This window comes from Cherax quadricarinatus, chromosome 29, assembly GCF_038502225.1.
Source record: "Cherax quadricarinatus isolate ZL_2023a chromosome 29, ASM3850222v1, whole genome shotgun sequence".
Taxonomy (NCBI): domain Eukaryota; kingdom Metazoa; phylum Arthropoda; class Malacostraca; order Decapoda; family Parastacidae; genus Cherax; species Cherax quadricarinatus.
In genome coordinates, this window is record NC_091320.1 from 16,300,070 (window position 1) to 16,321,756 (window position 21,687).

Genomic DNA, 21,687 nt, shown 5'->3' on the forward strand with positions numbered 1-21,687 from the left:
TTGCTCCTGGCATTTTAGTCGCCTCTTACAACACGCATGGCTTACGGAGGAAGAATTCTGTTCCACTTCCCCATGGAGGTAGTACAATATATGTTTCAATATAATTATTTACACATAAGCAGAAAGTGCCATTAGTAATGACAGTATGTGTGTGTGTGTAAAACTCTTAGACTACAGTGTTAATATGATTTTCTTAAACCACACTTGTGGTTAATGGCATACCTGCAACTGATAATTATACTGTCACTCTTGAATATAAACTTTAGTTTTCCTTCTTCATCACTTTTGTTGCAGTTATGGCTTGGTGTGTGAGCACTTGTGAATTTTTTGAAAGAACAGGTACTCAAGAATAATGAAATCTCAAATTATCATCATCGTTATTATTATTCTGAATGGCACAAAATACATCAATCCTTTTTAGTTTCTTTCTGCAAAATCTTATCAAAGAAAAACTCAGAGATAAATAATCTAGACTCAGAAGGACTAAGTTTGGTCTCAATAGCTCGAACTTGACTCCAGTGCTCACGCCTCCGCTCAACGTCCTCTGAGTCAACCCTGAAAATAAAAGATTTTTAATCTGTCTGCTCTATTACTTTACAGTTAATCCAAACATTGAAAAGGAAACTTTAGATGATAGTTTGGTCCATCCCAGACTATTATCAAGTTATGACAGAGAAAAACATGAGAAAAGAAGATAATGGGGAAGGGAGGATCAAAATGTTTGAAGTTTCCTCTCCAAAGTTTAAGTTATCTTGTGAATTATTCCAGCCAAGGCAATGTGACTTTTATTGGTCTTTTTCACATAATTTAAACAACTGAGTCAAACTGCTACAATGCTCCTTCAAGGTAATGTGTCAACTTACAAAATGAAAAAATTGTATTGTGATGGCTAGTATGTGAGATAGCAAGTTTTAACTCGTTAACTGTCCAAACGTAGATCTATGTTGTCACTGCTAGTGCTCTAAATATTTTGAAGAAAAAAAAATCAATGAAGAGGACAATTTTCTGTGTAATAAAACCAAAAAAAAATTTCAGGATCAGTACTTACCGAGATGTATTATTATTATAATCAAAAAGAAGCGCTAAGCCACAAGGGCTATACAGCGCTGCAGGGTAGGGAAGGAAGCAAGGGAATTGGATGGCAGAAGGGAGGGGGGATGATCAGCAGGTTACAGAAAACAGCGGGGCAGGGGATAGTACGGGGGTAGAGGGTAGCAAGAGATACAAGTAGAAAGGGCTGAAAGTATCAGAATTTGTGAAGTAAGTCAGTCGTTGTCAAAAAGTCAATGAGAGAGTCCGGATGAAAGGTGGGTCCATCAGCGAGAAGGGAAGGTAAAGATAGAGCAGCGGGGCGAAGACGACGACAGAGGTAAATTCTGCGTGCTCGTTGATAAAGTGGGCAGTCCAACAGAATGTGGCTGACTGATAATGGAGCTTGGCAATTCTCACAGAGAGGAGCAAGACGCCTCTCCATGAGATATCCATGAGTAAGACGAGTATGGCCAATGCGAAGACGGGAGAGAGTAGTCTCCCAACCTCGACACTGGTGATAAGAAGACGGCCAGTAACCTATACTCGGTTTAATAGACTGAAGTTTGTTGCCGAGCATAGTAGACCAACGTTGTTGCCAACGGGTGTGAAGGTGGGAAGATATTACAGCAAAATAGTCCGTACATGGAATACCTCTATAAGAAACTGGTAGGTCATGTACTGCTGACCGCGCAGCAGTGTCTGCCTGTTCATTGCCCTGTACGTCAACATGACCAGGGACCCAACAAAAAACAATATCTTTATGCTTAGTAAAGATGCGGCGTAGCCAAAGTTGGATACGGAGGACTAAGGGGTGAGGTGTATCAAATTTTTGTATAGCCTGTAAAGCACTAAGGGAGTCTGAGACAACCACAAATGATGACACAGGCATAGATGCAATACGGATAAGTGCTGTAAGGATGGCATATAATTCAGCAGTAAAAATACTAGCTGAAGATAGTAAATGCCCTTGTACGACGCTGTCCGGAAACACTGCTGCGAATCCTACGCCGTCAGAAGACTTAGAGCCATCTGTGTACACAGCAATGGCATGAGAATGAGAGTGAAAGTGGTCAAGAAAAAGAGAGCGGGAAGCGACCGTAGACAGTTGGGCTTTCGAGCAAGGGAGGGAGAAAGAACAGACTCGAACGGCTGGAACTTCCCAGGGGGGTAGGGAAAAGTGAGATGCTACATGTACATAGAAAGGTGGTAGTTGAAGAGAAGACAAGAGCGAATGAAGGCGAAGAGAGAAGGGACGGAGTAAGCAGGGGCGGCGAACAAATAAAGAATGTCTACTAATATCAGTGACCATTCTATAAATGGAAGGATTGCGGAGATCATGAGAGCGTACATAGTAGCGCAGGCAATGGGCATCACGGCGATCGGATAAGGATGGAACGTTCGCTTCTGCATAGAGGCTTTCGACAGGGGAAGAGCGAAAAGCACCAAGGCATAAACGTAATCCTTGGTGATGAATGGGGTTAAGGCTAGAGAGAGTAGCAGGAGATGCCGCTGAATAGATCTGGTCACCATAATCAAGTTTCGATAAAATAAGGGTGGAATGTAGGTGAAGGAGGGTTCGACGATCAGCTCCCCACGAAAGATGAGCAAGGGTTTTAAGAAGGTTCAGCCGGCTGTGACAAGTTGCCTTCAGAGAGGTAATGTGAGGTTTCCAGGATAACCTACGATCAAAGAGGAGGCCCAGAAACTTGACTGTATCACGTTCAGGGATACGTGAGCCATAGAGGTACAAAGGATGATCAGAGATGACAGAGCGTCTAGTGAAAGTGATTTGGTGGGTTTTAGTGCTGGAAAATTTAAACCCATGTGTGGTGGCCCAATTGGAAACACGGTCGACTGCATGCTGGAGAGAAACTGTAAGGAGGTGATAGTCAGCGCCTGCACAGGCAATAGCGAAGTCATCAACATAGAGTGATGACCAAATATTTGATGGAAGACTAGAGGCCAAATCATTAATAGCAAGGAGAAAAAGTGTTGTGCTCAGAACACATCCCTGGGGGACACCTTCAGCTTGGACAAAGTCCGGGGAGAGCACATTATTAACCCGAACACGGAAATGCCTGTCAGTTAAAAAGTTCTTAAGGAAGGATGGTAGATTGCCTCGAAGGCCTAAGGAGTGGGCTTGGGCTAAAATATTATACCTCCAAGTTGTGTCATATGCCTTCTCAAGGTCAAAAAATATGGCAATAACTGAGTGGTTATTCGCAAAGGCATTACGAACATACGTATCCAAGCGCAGTAAGGGGTCTATGGTAGAACGTCCCTTACGAAAGCCATATTGACGAGTGGAGAGACTGTTGTGTGTCTCTAAATACCACACTAAACGTCTATTTACTAGACGTTCCATTACTTTGCAAACTGCACTGGTAAGAGCAATGGGACGATAGTGGGAGGTTTCATGTCCCGTAGTGCCTGGTTTGCGGAAAGGGAGAACAATGGCGGATTTCCACAGCTGTGGAAGAACTCCTTGTGACCAAATAAGATTGTAAAGGCGTAATAGGACTGCAAGGGCTGACTGATGTAAATGTTGTAGCATACGAATATGAATGTCGTCGGGCCCAGCTGCCGATGATCGACAAGCTGAGAGTGTTGCCTCCAGTTCTTGAAGTGTAAAAGGCACATTATACTGTTCTTCTCTGAGAGAAGAAAAGTCCAAGGGTGCTAACTCTCTGGCAGACTTTGAGGAAAGAAATGAGGGGCTTAGATGGAGTCCCTGAGAAATACGGACCAGATGATTGCCAATTTCATTGGCAACATCTAGTGGGTTTGCTATATCAACACCGGCAACCCGCAGAACAGGAGCCGGGTCAGGAGAATATTTACCACTCAGTTTTCGTACTTTTTTCCAGACTGCACTCATAGAGGAAGCAGAGGTGATGGTGGAGACATAATCTCGCCAGCAAGTGCGTTTAGCGTCACGGATGACACGGCGAGCGATCGCACGCTTCTGTTTAAAATCAAGGAGTCGCTCTGTGGTTCTATTGTACCGGTACCTGCCCCATGCAGCGCGCTTCAAACGTACTGCACGAGCACAAGCAGGAGACCACCAAGGCACGCATTTCTGAGAATGCCTGCCCGAAGTTTGGGGTATAGAATGAGAAGCTGCGGTGAAAACGGAGGACGAGAAGAGGTGTAAAAGCTCATCGATGGAGGACGAAGAAGGAACCTCTTTAAAAACAGTCAGGTGTGAGTAAAGGTTCCAATTTGCCCGATTAAATTGCCAGCGTGGGGTGCGAAGAGGTGGCGAATATGAAGGGGAAGTAAGAATGATTGGGAAATGATCACTGTCATGTAAGTCCGGGAGAACAGACCAAGTAAAGTCCAATGCGGCGGAGGAAGAGCAAACTGAGAGATCGATGCAAGAGAGAGTATGAGTCCGAGGATCAAAATGGGTGTGAGTACCTGTATTTAAAACATGGAGGGGGTGGGTGGCAAGAAAAGCCTCTAACTGAATTCCACGGGAATCACAGTGAGACCCTCCCCAGAGGAAATGGTGGGCATTAAAATCACCAAGTAACAGAATCGGTGGCGGTAATGACGAAACAAGGAAGGCAAAATCCGGAATAGATAATGCCCGAGAAGGAGAGAGATATAAAGAACAGAGCGTATACCACCTATTTAAGTGGATACGGGCTGCTGTGTAATGCAGCGAAGTATGAATAAATAGCTGATGGTACGGAATATCAGTGCGGAGAAGAAGGGCACTTTCATTAAAGGTCCCATCAGGAAAAGGATCTGAAGAATACAATAAATTATAGCCTGAGATGTGAGAAATAACAGCAGAGTGTAATTTTGGTTCCTGTAAGCAAACACCAACAGGGGCAAACTGGGAGAGTAACATCTGAAGCTCACCCCGATTACCCCTGAGGCCGCGTATATTCCACTGTAAAAAGGCCATGATTGGCAATGATAAAGATACTTGAAATCCGCAGGTAAGGGTTCCTACGGACTAGAAGGGTTAGAAAAGTCCACATGCGGTGGCAGTGGAAAATGTTCAAGCAGCGAAGGAACGGTGCGCTGTGAAGAAAGGAGTTGCGCAGATGGAGCAGAGGAGAGAGAAAGAGCGGAAGGTGGATCAGTGTCCATTGATGGTTTGGTCTCTGCAATATATTCAGAGATTGCTTCAAGTGTTTCGGAATTCAGAGATGTCGTATGGGAGACAATATTGGGAATGGTAGGGGGAGGATGAGTAAAGATTGGAACTGTATTGGACTGTACCAAGGTAGGGGGGGCGAAAGGGTGGAGGGAACTGGAGAAGCGTGGCAGGGGACAGAAGAGACAGGAACCTGGGAGGTGGCAGAAGAGGAAGAAACTTGGGAGGGAACAGGGGAGGAAGGTACATTACTAGGAGGAGGGTGAACCTCTGCACTTGTAACTGAGCCAGTGAGAGGGGAAGAACTAGGGACAGAGACAGGGAGGGTAAAATGAGGAGGTGGAAGATGGGTAGGAGGTGTTACCGGACCTTTTTTTGACTTTTGAGAAGTAGAGGGACGATTGGGAAGAGGTGTCGTACGAGGTCTCGTCGATACTGAGGCTTGTAAGAGAGAACTCGAAGAAGCGAGATTAGACTGAGGCGTTGAAGTAGGGACGTCTGAGCCGAGGACAGCAAAAGGATTAGATACAGGAGTGATTATGGGAGAGGTAACCACAGAGGTGGGTGTAGAAGATGGGATACCAGAAGTGGGGGGACGTTTTGAAACACGGGAATAAGAAACACGTGGGAGTCTCCCTTGGAGGCGGAGATGAGAAACTGCCATGGCATAAGGGAGACCTTCTGTCTCTTTGAGGTAACGGATTTCCCGCTCGTTTAAATAGACCTGACAACGGCGAGAGTACGAAGGGTGAGCCTCATGACAGTTAAGGCAAGAGGGAGATCGATTGCAAGACGTATTAGAATGGTCATCGGCACCACAGACTGGGCATTCGGCGATAGATCTGCAATATTTCGCTGGATGGCCAAATCGCCAGCAATTTCTACACTGTTGTGGTGTAGGGATCACCTTTCGAACTTGTAACCGATGTCCTGCTATATAAACGGAGGATGGGAGTTCTCGGCTGTCAAAAGTTAAACGAGCCACATTGCTAGGGTATCGTCTCCGCCCACGGGCAGGAAGAACGTAAGTGTCTACCTTGAGGATTGGGAGATCTTGGAGTTCCAGCTGTTCTAGAATGTCGGTGCCACATGTCTGGAAATTTTGTTGAACTATGGTATGGGGCAGAATAACGGTACCACTACAAGAATTGAGGGAATGATGTTTTTCAAGGGTGACAGGAACAGTATCTATATGGGAAAGACGAGAGAGCTCACGAGCCTGGGTAGCATTCTGTACGGTAATGATGCGCGTACCGCTCTTAAGAGCATGAAAAGAAATATCTTTACCAACATGGCGTAGGAGTGCCTTGCCAATACTATGGTCAGAAAGATAGGCAGTAGAGGAAGTTGGTCGTAAAGTGAAGAATTTAGTCCACTGTTCAGTCTGAAACTGAGCGTGGAAAGGTAGTGAAGGACGTGTCGATCGTTTCTGAGAAGAACGAGAAGGTGAAGGTGGAGAAGTATCATCAGCAGGTAATTGTCGTTGACGTTTAGGCGTGGGACCAGAGTTGGTCCGACGTGGAACGGGTCGGCGATTTGAAAATTGCCGCACCGTAGAGGGAGAGGCCGGAAGCATAGTCAGAGGAGAGCGAAGGTCTGATAAATCGAAGGAGTCAGTCGAGGCCTCAGTACCTGAAGCGGGTGAGGAAACAGCACCGGCAATAGGTACAGAGGCATGAGGAATGTCTGAAGAGTGGTCCAAAGACGAGGCGGGGTCAGAACGGGGTGCGGTATCAAGAAGGGGCCCGGGGGTACCAGGTTCATGGACTAGGGCTGCCATGGTTAGGTTACTTCTTTCTTTTTGTTTTTAAGAAAAAAAAAGAAAGAAGAAAAGAAAATAAAAATAAAAAAAAAGAAAAAAAAAGGGGGGACCGGGGAGGGATAGTTCCTAGGAGGAATGAAAGGGCCAGAAATCTCCCTCCGCGCCCAAGAGGACTCGACACCGCTAGTAGCGCAGATGCAGCATGGAACCCGTGCCATACCCTACCCTTCATGCCAGTAAACCAGCAATCTGGGATAGCAACCTCACATCTGCCGAGCTACCTCGGTGGACAAAAGAGAGGGCGGCCGGATATCCGCCACAAAGCATACCTCCTTCAGCCACCACCCCCGGAATCCGAAAGGTGGCTTCCAGAGATACACCCGTCGCCCAAAAGACACCCAAAGCTACTCCGGGATACCGGAGAGGGATCGGGACATCCCTAGGCAATCCAGATTCCACGGCAAACTACGCCACCGCCAAGAAACCTCAACGGAATGGGATGGACCCCGGTGTCCTTTCCCCTACCTAGGAACTAGCGCGCCTGTGGGAGAAATCACGAAGGCTAAAAAGAGGAAGGGCAAAAGGGAGGGGTGAGGAGGAGGAGGAGGAATGGAAAAAGGGGAGGATGGGGAGGATGGGATAGGGGAGGGGAGAATGGGGGGTAATTAGGTTCGGTCTGAGGAAGAAGACCGACAGGGCTAATTCCTCAGACCAAGAGCCTCTTCACCACGCCAAGGAGCCCCCCTTGAAGAGGCTACCGAGATGTAATGCTGCGAAGTTAGTGCTGGATGTTTACCTGATGGCAACATGGAGTCCTGCTGCTTGCAGAAATGTTGCCTACATGCCTTTTTTTCTCTTTTTTTTTTATTTAATATATATAATTTTTATGTTCTGATAATTACAATTTATAGTAGTTCTTGTGATTTTATAGCCAATCTTTGTTCTGACACTAATACGTATTAGGTACTGAAATAGTAATCAAATAGTCACACTGACAAGTGAACATTTTTACCTGCATTGGTCACATACTATTATCTAGAAATATATACTACAGTGGAACCTCTACTTGCGAGTTTAATCTATTCCATGACCTTGCTCGCAACTGGATATGCTCGTTTGCAGTTAATTTTTCTCATTTAAATTAACTGAAATGCAATTAATCTGTTCCAGTGGAATTCTGTACTTCAATAATTTCACTAATATTCACTTTATGGCTTATTTATCTATCTCGCTTGATCTAATATGACATAATAAACAATATAAATAACACAGAAACCTGATACATACTCTAAAATGAATAAAATATGTAATTCACGTAGTGGTACGGGTGGTGTCGGAGGTGGACGACAGTTTGTCTGGAGACCGGACATAATACTACTTCTTGAATAATTTTGCTAATATGATCTATACGGCTTATTTATCTATCACAGTTCATCTAATGTGACATAACAAACAATATAAATAACATAGAAACCTGATATATACTCTAGAATGAATAAAATATGTCATTATGTATGTGGTGGTGGCGGCAGCCGCCGAGTGTTTGGAGTCAGTCAAGGAGTATTTTGTCCTATTTTGCTATCATCAACTCTACAGCTTATTTATCTATCAAATCAAAATCAAATCAAATCGAGGACGACGAGAGCTGTCGTAAGATGGGAAGGAAGAAGGATAAGGAAGGATGGAAATAACTGGAAAAGGATGGGGAGGAGGGGAAGAGGAGGAATCAAGGCAAGTGGCCCAACCACTTTGGGACATGTGGTACAAAAGTACTGGAGACGTAGATAGAGAGGCTTGACTGATGTCATTGCTTGGCTCACTAGGAGAGGATGGCGAAGGCAGTGGTAGGAGCTGGGAGCGTCAGAAGGCAGCAAGCAGGATGAGTTGGTTATGGTCTTATACCGTTTATCAGTGTGGTATATTGTTTTCACGAGAGTTGTATCACACTTATGGGAGAGCTGTAGTAGTATTCGTTGGTTTGGAGGTGGTGGAGTATCTGGTTGTAGGTAGGGAATGGTCTTTCTTCGCTTTGGTACGATACAGTGTTGTCTTGGAGATGTTGGACGAGTTCTAGGCGAGTCATGCTTGCAGGGTATAGCCTCGTGGTGTAGAATACGAGTCCTCTGTGTTTAAAGCATGGTGTTCCAGGTGAGCTAAGTAGAGAAGGCGGTGGTGGAGTAGAGGAAGGTGGTGTTGCTTCGTTTTCAACTTCAGTAGACGAATTAGAAGATGTTTCTGGTGGTAAGGCTTCTGATTGGTTGGATTCAGTGAGAGGTGGTGGCGGTGGAGGCTTCTCATTGGTCGTTGTTGGATTGACGTCACTAGTTGGTGGTGTTGATGGGACTTCTGCAGAAGAGTTGGCGATTAAGTTTTTGGTGAATTTGAGAATTTCTTCAGAAGGTGAAGATACTGGAAATGTAAATGAAGGCATGTTATTTAATGCAAATAACTCGTTGATGGTAGAGTTAAATGATCCAGGTACATCCATGTTCTGCATGTGAGCATATAGTAAGCAGTAGTGGATCTTGGTTACGTCACATGTTGGAGGAGTGATGATGGTGGAGGTGGGCTGAGTAGATGCTTGGAGTAATTTTGTAGTGTTTGCTTGTATCTTTGCAATTTCTGCATACGTTGGAGTGTTGCTTGTAGGTTTTTTCTTTGCTGCATCTTGTTTTTTTTTCATAATATCCTTTCTTGTAGGACATTTTGCTGCCAGTGTATGGTGGTCATTACTCTTGCAGTTTAAGCACGCTGGTTGTGATGGAGCAGCAGCGTTGCAAGAACTGAAGGTGTGTCCCTCACTACCACATGTAGTGCAGAACTTCTTGTCTTTTACTGGACATGCTTTGGTGGTGTGATGGTATGAATAACAGTTCCAGCAATGTTGAATGTAGTGGTATCTCTCTGCTTCAATATAGGTAGGACTGATATAGTAGTAGTAGACAGCAAGACCTTCGTTCAGAGCAGTGGCAGCCATGTTCACGTCGGTGAAGGTGACCTTGAGCATGGACGTTGCATTTGGGATTTTTGTAATGCTGTCAACAGTAGCCCAAGTATTTTGCATCTCGATGGATAACTTGAGTTCAGCAGTTGATTGAGAAGTCAGAATCTTGTCAAGTTTTTTAAGGAATACTGATTTCCTTGCCCTGAGGGCAGGAGATGATGTAACAGTAAACCCTTGAGCAGTAAGAGTAGTGGTGGCTTCTGTAGTAAGTAACTTCTCTGCTTCAGCATCATCGTGACACACAACAATGAATGCTTCTTTCAGTGACAATATGGTGTTGAATTTTACTTCCAGTGCTACCTGAACAACAGTTGCAAGAGCAATCTTCGTTGAATCATCAACGGTACCATTTCTTGGTTTGATCTTTACACGATTTGCGTAGCTCATCGTGTAATTCAAGGCGATGACAACGCTGGTAAAGGTTCCCCTCCCCAACGGGGATCGTAGGGAGACAGAGTAAGTACGGAGAGCTGCTATGACCTGCCTGGGCGAGAGTCAAGAGCAGAATCCGAATTTTCTATTTATCTATCACAGTTCATCTAACATGACGTAACAAATAATATAAATAACATAGAAACCTGATATATACTCTAGAGTGAATAAAATATGTCGTTATGTAACAGGTGGAGGTGGCCACAACTGCTCCCTCTTTGTTGTTTACCTGGAGTTTACCTGGAGAGAGTTCTGGGGGTCAACGCCCCCACGGCCTGGTCTGTGACCAAGCCACCTGGTGGATCAGAGCCTGATCAACCAGGCTGTTACTGCTGGCTGCACGCAATCCAACGTACGATCCACAGCCCAGCTGGTCAGGTACCAACTTTAGGTGCTTGTCCAGTGCCTGCTTGAAGACAGCCAGGGGTCTATTGGTAATCCCCCTTATATATGCTGGAAGGCAGTTGAACAGTCTCGGGCCCCTGACACTTACTGTATGGTCTCTTAACGTGCTAGTGACACCCCTGCTTTTCATTGGGAGATGTTGCATCGTCTGCTGAGTCTTTTGGTTTCATTGTGAGTGATTTTCGTGTGCAAGTTCGGTACTAGTCCCTCTAGGATTTTGCAGGTGTATATAATCATTTATCTCTCCCGCCTGCGTTCCAGGGAGTACAGGTTCAGGAACTTCAAGCGCTCCCAGTAACTGAGGTGTTTTATCTCCGTTATGCGTACCGTGAAGGTTCTCTGTACATTTTCTAGGTCAGCAATTTCACCTGCCTTGAAAGGTGCTGTTAGTGTGCAGCAATATTCCAGCCTAGATAGAACAAGTGACCTGGTAAACACTGCCATCTAGTGACAGCCTTTTGAAACCGTTTTAATTATTATTATGTAGTACATTATTATTATATATGTATTATTATTATACATATTATTTTTTATTATTATTATTGTATTACATTATTATACTATTATTATTATTACTATTATTATTACAATATAAATAATTTGTAATTTTTATTCACACAAAAAATATAAGATTTACTGTTATGCCTTATTGCAATAATTGTATAAATAATGTCAACCCATTCACGACTGCATATTGGAATGGACAGTGACTTCATTTGTTTACTCTTGAACATAGTCAAGCAAATGAACATTTCTCCCTGGTTGAGCTCAATTCAAGGTACTTTTCATAGAAAAAGCAATCAAAATCATATCTATTTCTGTAATATATCTTCCATTCTATCAAGTGAGACCAAAAAACGAGAATGCAACCATGAAAACCATACAAAAATACTGCTAAGGGGTGGCTAATTGCTGAGAAGTGAACTCCATTATTTATGCTCCAATTTTTCATTTTTGGTGTACGTTAAGAAGCATCTTTCCATCATACATTGCCCAAGTTTCAATAAGATAGTCCAACAAACAAATGAGATACAATTCCCTAGATCAAGAGCAAGAGCCCCTCACCAGTGTCAAGGAACCTGCCTTGAGGTCTGCTCGCTTGTGGAAATTATGCTTGTACATGGAAGCAAAAAATCAACCCATCAACTGCTCATATTTGGAAAAACTCACACGTGGATGCGCTTGCAAGTAGGGGTTCCACTGTACAAAGTATTTATAGGTCCCAGCAATCAGAGCCGGCCTTAGGAGGTGTGGGGCTTAATTGGGAACAATTTTGGTGGGCTCCATGTATGGAAAGCAATCAAACTGTGCGCCTAAAAAATGCATGCAAGTTAAGACCAAAAAAGGTGTAAGCTACATTTTAATATAAAACTGCATACATGTAAGTTTACAAGTAACAAACAAAATTTGTATATCACCTCTGAAACGTACAGTCACAATATCACTTACTTTAGTGACTGTGAAATGATTTATTGAAAATATTAATTTATTTTTGTTCAGAAAATTTTATTTACCTTGGCTACAGCCCTCTTCTTACTGCCACTTAAATATTTTCTGCTGATGTCTCTTGGCCTTTTACTCATATTTACAGAAACCATAGGATTCTAAGATAAAAAAAATCAAAGTGGCATCCATTTCAGAACTGATAAAGAAAACACAGCATACTGTTTTTAATGTCCGATGTTGGGTACGATCACCATCCCATTGGGCAACTTTGCCACCGCTTTCAGGGAAATTAGCCAACATATTATATCCAAAGCCCTCCCCCCCCCCCATTTTTTTTTTACTTCATGTTGTTGTGTGTACTTGACAAGCCAAGACTAGATTACACTCTAGCGCAGAGCCCAATTGGGAACAATTGGTCCGACCGACTTAAGGCCGGCCCTGCCAGCAATGTTTTAGACATGCTGGAGTATATGAAATTCCTTGAAGAATTGTGTAAGACAAATGCCATTCCACTGCTGACAGTGCAGCACTCTCAGTGAACCTTTGCTTTATTTGTTTTTACTGTTACACATAAACATGTCTGTCTGTCTAGCTCTGTCTCTGTTTATCTCTATCTATGCTTATCTGTCTTTCTGTCTGCTTGTGTGTCTGCTCGTCTCGCTTCATGTCTCAGAGAGAGAGCCGCTCATGAACCAACAGGTATTACACACAATGCAGAGCCGTCATGTCTGATTCCTGAGCAAGTGAAAATGTGTATGATTTGCCAGTCATGCTCATAATGTCTTATATCTACAAGCACAGTATAGCACTCTGTCTGGATTTTTTGGTACTGGAGTACCACAGGGAAGTGTCCTTGGCCCCCCTGTTATTCCTCTTATACATCAATGATCTTCCAAATGTATCACAACTTAGACCTATTCTCTTTGCTGATGACATGACTTATGTCATCTCCTGCCCTAATCTTGCCTCACTCAACACTATGACATTCCCTTTGTCCCACTAAACCTTTACAAAAATTCAATGTATGTCAAAGGCCCTAAAATCTGGAACACACTACCTGAAAACTCTAGAACTGCAGACACATTCATCACCTTCAAAACTACCATCAGAAAATATCTTATCTCCCTGATACACCCTGTCAACTAATTACACGAATACCACCTGGTGGTTCACACTTACACTCACTCACCCATTTGACCATAAACAGAAATATCAATCTCAATCTTAAAATAATGAATCTTAACTAGTCATAAGTTGGCCTGTGATACTCCAATACTGAAACTATGTATAGTGCCAAAAGAAAAGCATTCACATTGCTAAACTCACAAACTAGTATTTAGTCACTTAGCCATAATACCAACTTACCTCATAATTTGTAATATTTTAAATTTAAGAATTAATCTAAGTCTGCCCGAAATGTCTAGCCATGCTAGGTGTTCTAGTGGTACATTCTGTAATTATTATTTTACTACATGTAAACCACACAATAACCAAATTCTGTAAACTCAGCATTGTAATCCTTATAGAGAATAAACTTTGAATTGAATTGAATTGTTAACCCTTTAAGGGTCGACAGGCTCTCTCCCAAATTTGTTCTCAGGGTCGGAAAAAAAAAAATATTGATGAAATGATAGAGCATAGTTTTGTGAGTGTTATAGGCCCCCCCCCCAAAAAAAATTGTGATCAATACTTACCGAGATATGGAAGCGTGAAGTTGACAGAAAATGAGCCGCTTATGGCAACACTGCCGGCTGCTGGTCATGCGGTAATAGCTTATTTTTCTATTTTTTTCTTTTATTTTTAACATTTTTAACATTATTTGATCATCACTTTATTTGTATTAGTCCCTCTTATATTGTCTCCTTTATTTTAGCTTAAAAAAAAAAAAAAAAACTACCTTAGCTCATTATTTTACATTTGTTAAATAATTCAGGTGCTATTTTTTAGCTTAAGACTATTTACTTTGTTTTATACTTAATTCTAACTATAGATTCACTACAAATCTTATGATTACAAACATTGATCCTGATACCAACCTCTTATTTAATGACTTAAATGAATCAAACAGTTACTGTAATTACTACACTGCAGAACAATCAAAGGCACTTCTCAGTGCCAACAACAACATAACTATCTTTAACTACAATATCAGATCTTTAAGCAAGCATTACGATGACCTCATGGCATTACTAAATTCCTTACATGCCAATATGTCCATCATTACACTAACTGAACCTGGCTAAAGCCTGATAGTACAGATGTCTATGCCATTCCTGGTTACACAGCCATACACAACTGTAGGCCAGACCAACAAGGGGGTGGCACAGCCATATACTACTCAGACCAACTAGAATGTGTCACTAATACTTGCACAAGGGATGAACATGGGGAATATATAATAGCCAAATTCAAATCCAAATACCTACAAAAACCTCTCACATTGATAAACATCTACAGAGTTCCACAGTCAAACATTAGCCAATTTAGTCAAAACCTAGGAAGTATGATAATTGATGCACGCATGAACAAAGATCACTTACTACTCTCAGGTGACTTCAATATAAATCTCCTGCAAGACCAGGACCCACACGTTACTGAATTCACAAACACAATGAGTAACTGTATGTTGCTACCAACAGTAACAAAACCTACAAGAGTTACAGAGACTAGTGTTTCCCTACTTGACCACATCTGGACCAACACCATATCCCCTTTAAAATCAGGCATAATTACAGATAATACCACAGACCACTACCCTACTTTCCTCATAACAACTCTTGGTAAACTACCCCAAGACACTACTAAAGTCACCTTCAGACTTCACAATGAGGCAGCCATTAATAACTTCACAACAGCAGTAGCAAACATTGACTGGCACACTGAGCTAGAAATCTATACAGATATTGACGAATGTATTAATAATTTTCTAAAAAAGACCCAATACCTCTATAACAAGCACTGCCCTAAAAAAACTAAACAGATGACAGCTAAGAGACTGAACAGTCCCTGGCTAACACCCAGCATTCTCAAATCCATAAATACAAAACACCAATATGAAAAACAGTACAGAATGGGTCACATAACCAGAGACCAAACAAAACATTACTCGTCAATCCTAACCAGCCTGATAAGAAGGGCAAAAAAATTGTATTATGAGAACAGATTATCCAACTTACGAGGTGATATAAAAAAGACCTGGAAAACTCTATCAGAAATTCTGGGAACAAAAAAGATATCACGAAATAGCGAAATAAAATTAGCAAAATCAGATGAACCCCAACTCCCACCAACAGAAACAGCAGACTCAATGATTTCTTCTCCACTATAGGACAAAACCTTGCCAATAAAATCCCAAGCTCAGATACCCCACCAAATGACTACCTCACCGGCAACTACCCGAACACACTGTTCCTAGCTCCGACTAACCCATACGAAGTCTCCCTTATTATCAACGCACTAAAAAATAAGGCAGGAGATTTAAATACCTTACCACCCTTTATATACAAAAAAGTGTCACAAGTGCTATCACCAATCATTGCAACACTCTTTAACAAATCCATTGAATCCTCAACCTTCCCTACAGTTCTCAAAATAGCAAGGGTCACCCCGATCCACAAAGGAGGAGACCAAACAGAGTTGAATAACTATAGGCCAATATCCAACTTACACCCTCTCTCAAAAATCTTCGAAAAATTAATTCATAAACGAATCTACTCCTACCTTATCTCCCAAAACATACTCAACCCCTGCCAATTTGGATTCAGGCCTAATAAAAATACTAATGATGCTATTATACACATGCTAGAACATATATACACTGCAATAGAGAAAAAAGAAGTCCCACTGGGGATCTTCATTGACTTACGTAAAGCTTTTGATACAGTTGACCATGACTTGCTCCACGTAAAATTGTCACACTATGGTATAAGAGGGCACTCCCTCAACTACCTCAAGTCATACCTCAGCAACAGAAGCCAATATGTGTACGCAAATGGGGCAAACTCTTCTGCACAACCAATTACAGTTGGTGTCCCACAGGGAAGTTTCCTTGGCCATCTTCTCTTTCTCCTATACATAAATGACCTACCAAATGCTTCGCAATTACTCAAACCCACACTATTTGCAGATGACACTACATACATCTTCTCCCACCCGAGCCCAGTCACGCTAGCCAATACTGTAAATACCGAATTACAGAAAATATCTACCTGGATGAGGACTAACAAACTTACACTAAACATTGACAAAACCTACTTCATTCAGTTTGGTAACAGAGCTACAGATGTCCCTCTTAACATAATGATAAACGGATCACCTATCACAAAGCTAACAGAGGGAAAATTCTTAGGAATCCACCTTGATAATAGACTCAAATTTCATACACATATACAACAAATTTCTAAGAAAATTTCCAAGACTGTAGGCATACTATCGAAGATACGGTACTAAGCTCCACAGTCAGCCCTCCTGGCCCTATATCACTCTCTTATTTACCCCTATCTCACCTATGGAATTTGTGCATGGGGCTCAACAACAATTAACCATCTCAGACCACTAATTACCCAACAAAAGGCTGCAGTTAGAATAACAAATTCTCACTACAGGCAGCACACTCCACCAATATTCAATACACTAAACCTACTCACCATACAAAACATCCATACTTATTACTGCACCTATTACATACATAGAACACTTAACTCTGATATTAACCCTCCCCTCAAACATCTCCTTGCCAACCTCAACAGGACACATGACCATAACACAAGGCACAAATCACTCTTTGATGTTCCTTGTGTCCATCTCACACTATGCAAAAACTCAATGCACATAAAAGGCCCTAAAATCTGGAATTCATTACCTGTAAATATAAAAGAAACACTACCTGTTTATAAATTCAAGTCTCTTCTCAAAGATCACTTACCCAAAACCAAATAAATACTGAATAACTGAACCTTATAAATTGTATATCTTAAATGTTTCTCACAATTATATCACATAAATGTTAAACCTAAAACCCAATCTAACTTTATTATTTTTTAAATACACTACCTAACAGAATACTCCATACGACTGAATGTACAACAATGCATGCAACCATATGACCTGTCTTTGTAATACTCACTTGTGCTTTATAGTAATCTGTTTACATTAATGTTTTATCACTGATTTCATCATTGCTTAGTTAATCTTAAGTTAATTTTAAGCCAGCCCGTAATGCTATGCATAGTATAAGTGGCTTTGGCATGCTGCTCTTATCTTTATTTTTTTGTACCTCTGTATGTGTGCTCAAATTGTTAATAAATAAATAAATAAATAACTTTTATGGCCTGTGAGACCAATATAAGCCATATTTTGGATATATACACTTGTTGTATACTACACAGTAATTGCACAAACATTGACAGGTGAACATTTTCACCTATTTTAGTCACATACTATCGTCTAGAAATATATACATAGTATTTATAGGTCTCAGCAATGTTTTGGTGGGGAAGGGAGTGTGGGTTTGTGTCAACAACATGGCTGGCTGGCTGGCTGGCTGGCTGGTTGGCTGGCTGGCTGGCTCTGTCTCTGTCTCTCAGGTACACAAATACAATTATACATAGTGTAAATTGCCTAGGATACAGGGGAGAATATAATAATAATAATAATAATAATAATAATAATAATAATAGTAATAATAATAATAATAACAATTAAAGCATGGTGTAAGATGTGTGTCACTCATTTTATCTTATTACTCCACTAATGACAGTGGTGACATCTGATAAGGGTCATTTTATCTTGTCACTCCACTAATGACAGTGGTGACATTTGATGAGGGTACACTGCCTTGCTTTATTTGTTTTCACTTTACACAGACATGTCTGTCTGTCTGCTTGCCTCTCTTCCTGTCTCTCTCTGTCTTGGAGAGAGCCACTAGTGAAGCAACGCGTATTACACACAACGCAGTGAGCCACATCTGAGCCCTGATACTATTATTTGCCAGTCTGGATTTTTGGGGTTATCTTAGGAAATTTACACTATGTATCATTGTATTTATGTGTACCTGTGAGACAGACAACCAGCCAGCCAGCCACCAGACCAACCAGCCGGCCATCAGACCAGCCACCTAGCCACCTGACCAACCAGCAAGCCAGCCACCCAGCCAGCCAGCTAGCTAGCCAAATTCATGCTGCCTTCCCCACCACCACACTGCCTTCCTCATCTTCAGTGATACTTCAGTCTGTGTTAGAATTATCACTTGGAAAGAGAACTGTCTCAATTCGAGGAAGAGTGAGGTCTTCCTTACCCTTGGCTTGGTGACAAAGGAGCACTGAATTACCACTCCCACAATGCAATGTGGGTGCCTAGATTTTTTCCTACTGCACACACTAACCACGCAGACCCATCCTATCACAAGCAGGCCTAACAGCTTTCTTCTGCTTGATTTGAAGGCACTAGAATTTTTGGGTACAAGTACATGACCGATCCTGGCTGCAATGACATACTTGTACGTGACCAACCCTCAAAGGGTTAATGAAGAGCTAGTAAAAATATTGATCTGGATGACTGCCAATAAACTTACACTTAATACTAATAAAACTTTCTACATTATGTATGGGAGAAGAACTGGTGATGCCCAACTAAACAGTATGATTGACAACACTCGTATTGCTAAACATAATGAGGGCAAATTTCTGCGTCTGCACCTTGACAGCAACTTGAAATTCAACACCCATATCCAACACATAACAAAAAAAGTATCCAAAACAGTTGGGATCCATTCAAAGATACATTGTTATGTAGCACACTCAGCCCTACCCACACTATACTATTCACTTGTCTAACCCTACCTCACTATTTGTGCCTGGGGATCAACAGCAGCCGCTCACCTAAAGCCAATAATAACACCCCCCCCAACTCTTCAAAGACCCAAACCTACTCACTGTATAAACCATTCACACCTACTACTGTGCAACCTACATTTGCAAAATCATAATTCTAATATTAACCCCTTGAGGGTCCATGTCATAGATCTACGGCTTTGCATTGAGGGTCCAAAAGGTAGATCTACGCCATGAGCTCAGCTCACTCTGATAAGCTGTGAGCGGTAAATTTTGGCCTTGATATGAGAGAATACATCTATGTGGTATGTGTGCACCACATAAAACAAATCCTGCAGCACACAGTGCATAATGAGAGAAAAAACTGAGACCATAATTTTCGATTAAAACAGCGAGTTTGCAGTGGTTTTTCGTATGTTTTTATAGTTGTATTTGTGATTTCTTGGTCTCATTTGATAGAATGGAAGACATATGATTTTGATTGGTATTAGTACTGGAAATGGCTTGAAACTGAGCTCAAAGTAGCGGAAATGTTAAATTTTTGCCGATGTTCAAGAGTAAACAAATGACCTCACACGTCTATACACGCCTGCTGGTGGATCTAATATACGTTCACAAATATGCTGATATTATTTATACAATTATTACAATATTGCATAACAGTAAATCTTCTATTTTTTGGTTTGAATAAAAATTCATTATGTGAATAAAAAATCAAAATGGAATTCATTAGTAAAGCCTGAAAATGTAACTAATGAACAGAGGAAATGTTAGTTTAGTGCCAGGAATGCCTGCACTGTTTATTCTGGACCCTATTTTGAAATTGGAGTATTTTGAACTTTGCATTAACCCTTTGAGGGTCGACAGGCCCTCTCCGAAACTCGTTCTCAGGGTCGGCCAAATTTAAAAAAAAAAAAAATTATTTTCTCTTATGAAAAGATAGAGAATCTTTTCCCGATCATAAAGACACGAAAAGTTTGAAATTTGATAGAAAACTTACGGAATTATGCTCTCGCAAAGTTAGCGGTCTCGGCGATGTTTACGCATCGGCGATTTTGCCCACTTTGAGCCCCATTTTCGGCCAATTTCACTGTACTAGTCGACAAAAAACATGAATATTTCGCTAGAACTCCATTTTTTCTATCGAATGGGTGCAAGAAACCACCCATTTATAAATTCAACTATCCAGTACAGTGGTCAGAATTTAGCAATTTTGCCAATTTCACACAAATTTCAAAAGATGCCAATTTCCGAATAGGGTCCAGAATAAACAAGAAAGACATTCCTGGCACTAAAATGACATTTCCTCTAGTCATTAGTCACATCTCAAGGCCCCTCTTATATTCTTTTGCTTTCCACTTTGAATTTTTATTCTCACAAAAAATATAAGATTTACTGTTATGCAGACTACTGCATTAGTGTAAAAAATGGTATAAATATTATTGGTGCACTTGTAAAAGAATATTAGACTCACCAGTTGACGTGTATTGCACGCTTGGCACGATTTGTTTACTTTTGAAGTTTGGTAAAAATCGAACATTTCTGCTACTTTGAGCTCAATTTCAAGGCACCTTTCATTGTAAAACCAGTCAAAATCATCTCAATTTCTGTAATATGTCTTCCATTCTATAAAATGAAACCAAGAAAACTAGAATACAACAATAAATACCATACGAAAATACACTGCAAAGTCGCCGATTTATTGAAAAAAAATGGTCAAAGTTTTTTTTTTCTCATTATGCACTGTGTGCTGCAGGATTTTTTTTAGACTGTGCACACTGACCACATAGACGCATTCTTTCATATGAAGGCCTACCAGCTTTCTCCCACTAGATTTGAGGCTGCTAGAATTTATGAGTACTAGTACGTCAAAAACCCCTACGCGTAAAACGTACTAGTACGACCAAAACCCTCAAAGGGTTAAATTGGCCAAATTACCAATTTCCGATCACTTTATTTTGTAGTTGAAACTGTTGACTTGGCGAATTCTTGTGCTCAATCGATAGAATAGAAGTAATACTAGTGAAATAGCTAAGAATTTGGTTGACTGGAATAATGTAATTGGCCTAAAATGGAAGTCAAAGTCCGCAAAATCGCCAATGCGTAAATATCGCTGACATCAAAATTCACGAGAGCATAATTTCGTCAATTTTTCATCAAATTTCGTACTTTTTGTTTTATTACCTTCAGAAAGAGATTCTCTACCATTTCATAAGAAAAAATAACAAAATTATTTTTTGTAAATTCTTGGACACTGGTGCACACTTTGAAATTTGGACTCTGGACCCTGAAAGGATTAATCTTGAACTAAAACACTTTCTTGATAGTTTCACCAGGATCCATAGATATAATACCAAACACAAAAATCTCTATGACATTCCTTGTGTCTGGCTAAATTTCTTCAAAAACTCATTGTCCATAAAAGGGCCTAAAATCTGCAACTCCCTGCCAAATATTTCTAGAAATGCAGACTCAACCAGTATTTTCAAAACCACCATTAAAAAACACATTATCTTCCTAACACACCCCATCATCAGCTATGTGAAAACAACACATGCTATTTTCTGTATCATGAACACATCCAAAACAAAATACATGTATGTACACTTACTCTTATTATCTGTAATTATCCCTATTTTACACTTACACTCACCCAAATGACTGT

General features: G+C 41.2%; 1 protein-coding gene across 1 annotated transcript in view; it reads right to left on the reverse strand.

Moving 5' to 3' along the window:
* Positions 1-365: 365 nt before the first annotated feature.
* The window catches only part of LOC128690516 (phosphatidylserine synthase 2), a gene marked incomplete in the record, with an annotated part of 412,859 nt that continues 391,537 nt past the window's right edge, over positions 366-21,687 (reverse strand). Inside the window, 1 exon segment of the mRNA XM_070089624.1 lies at positions 366-555. Within this exon segment, the coding sequence (XP_069945725.1) occupies positions 408-555 (148 nt within the window).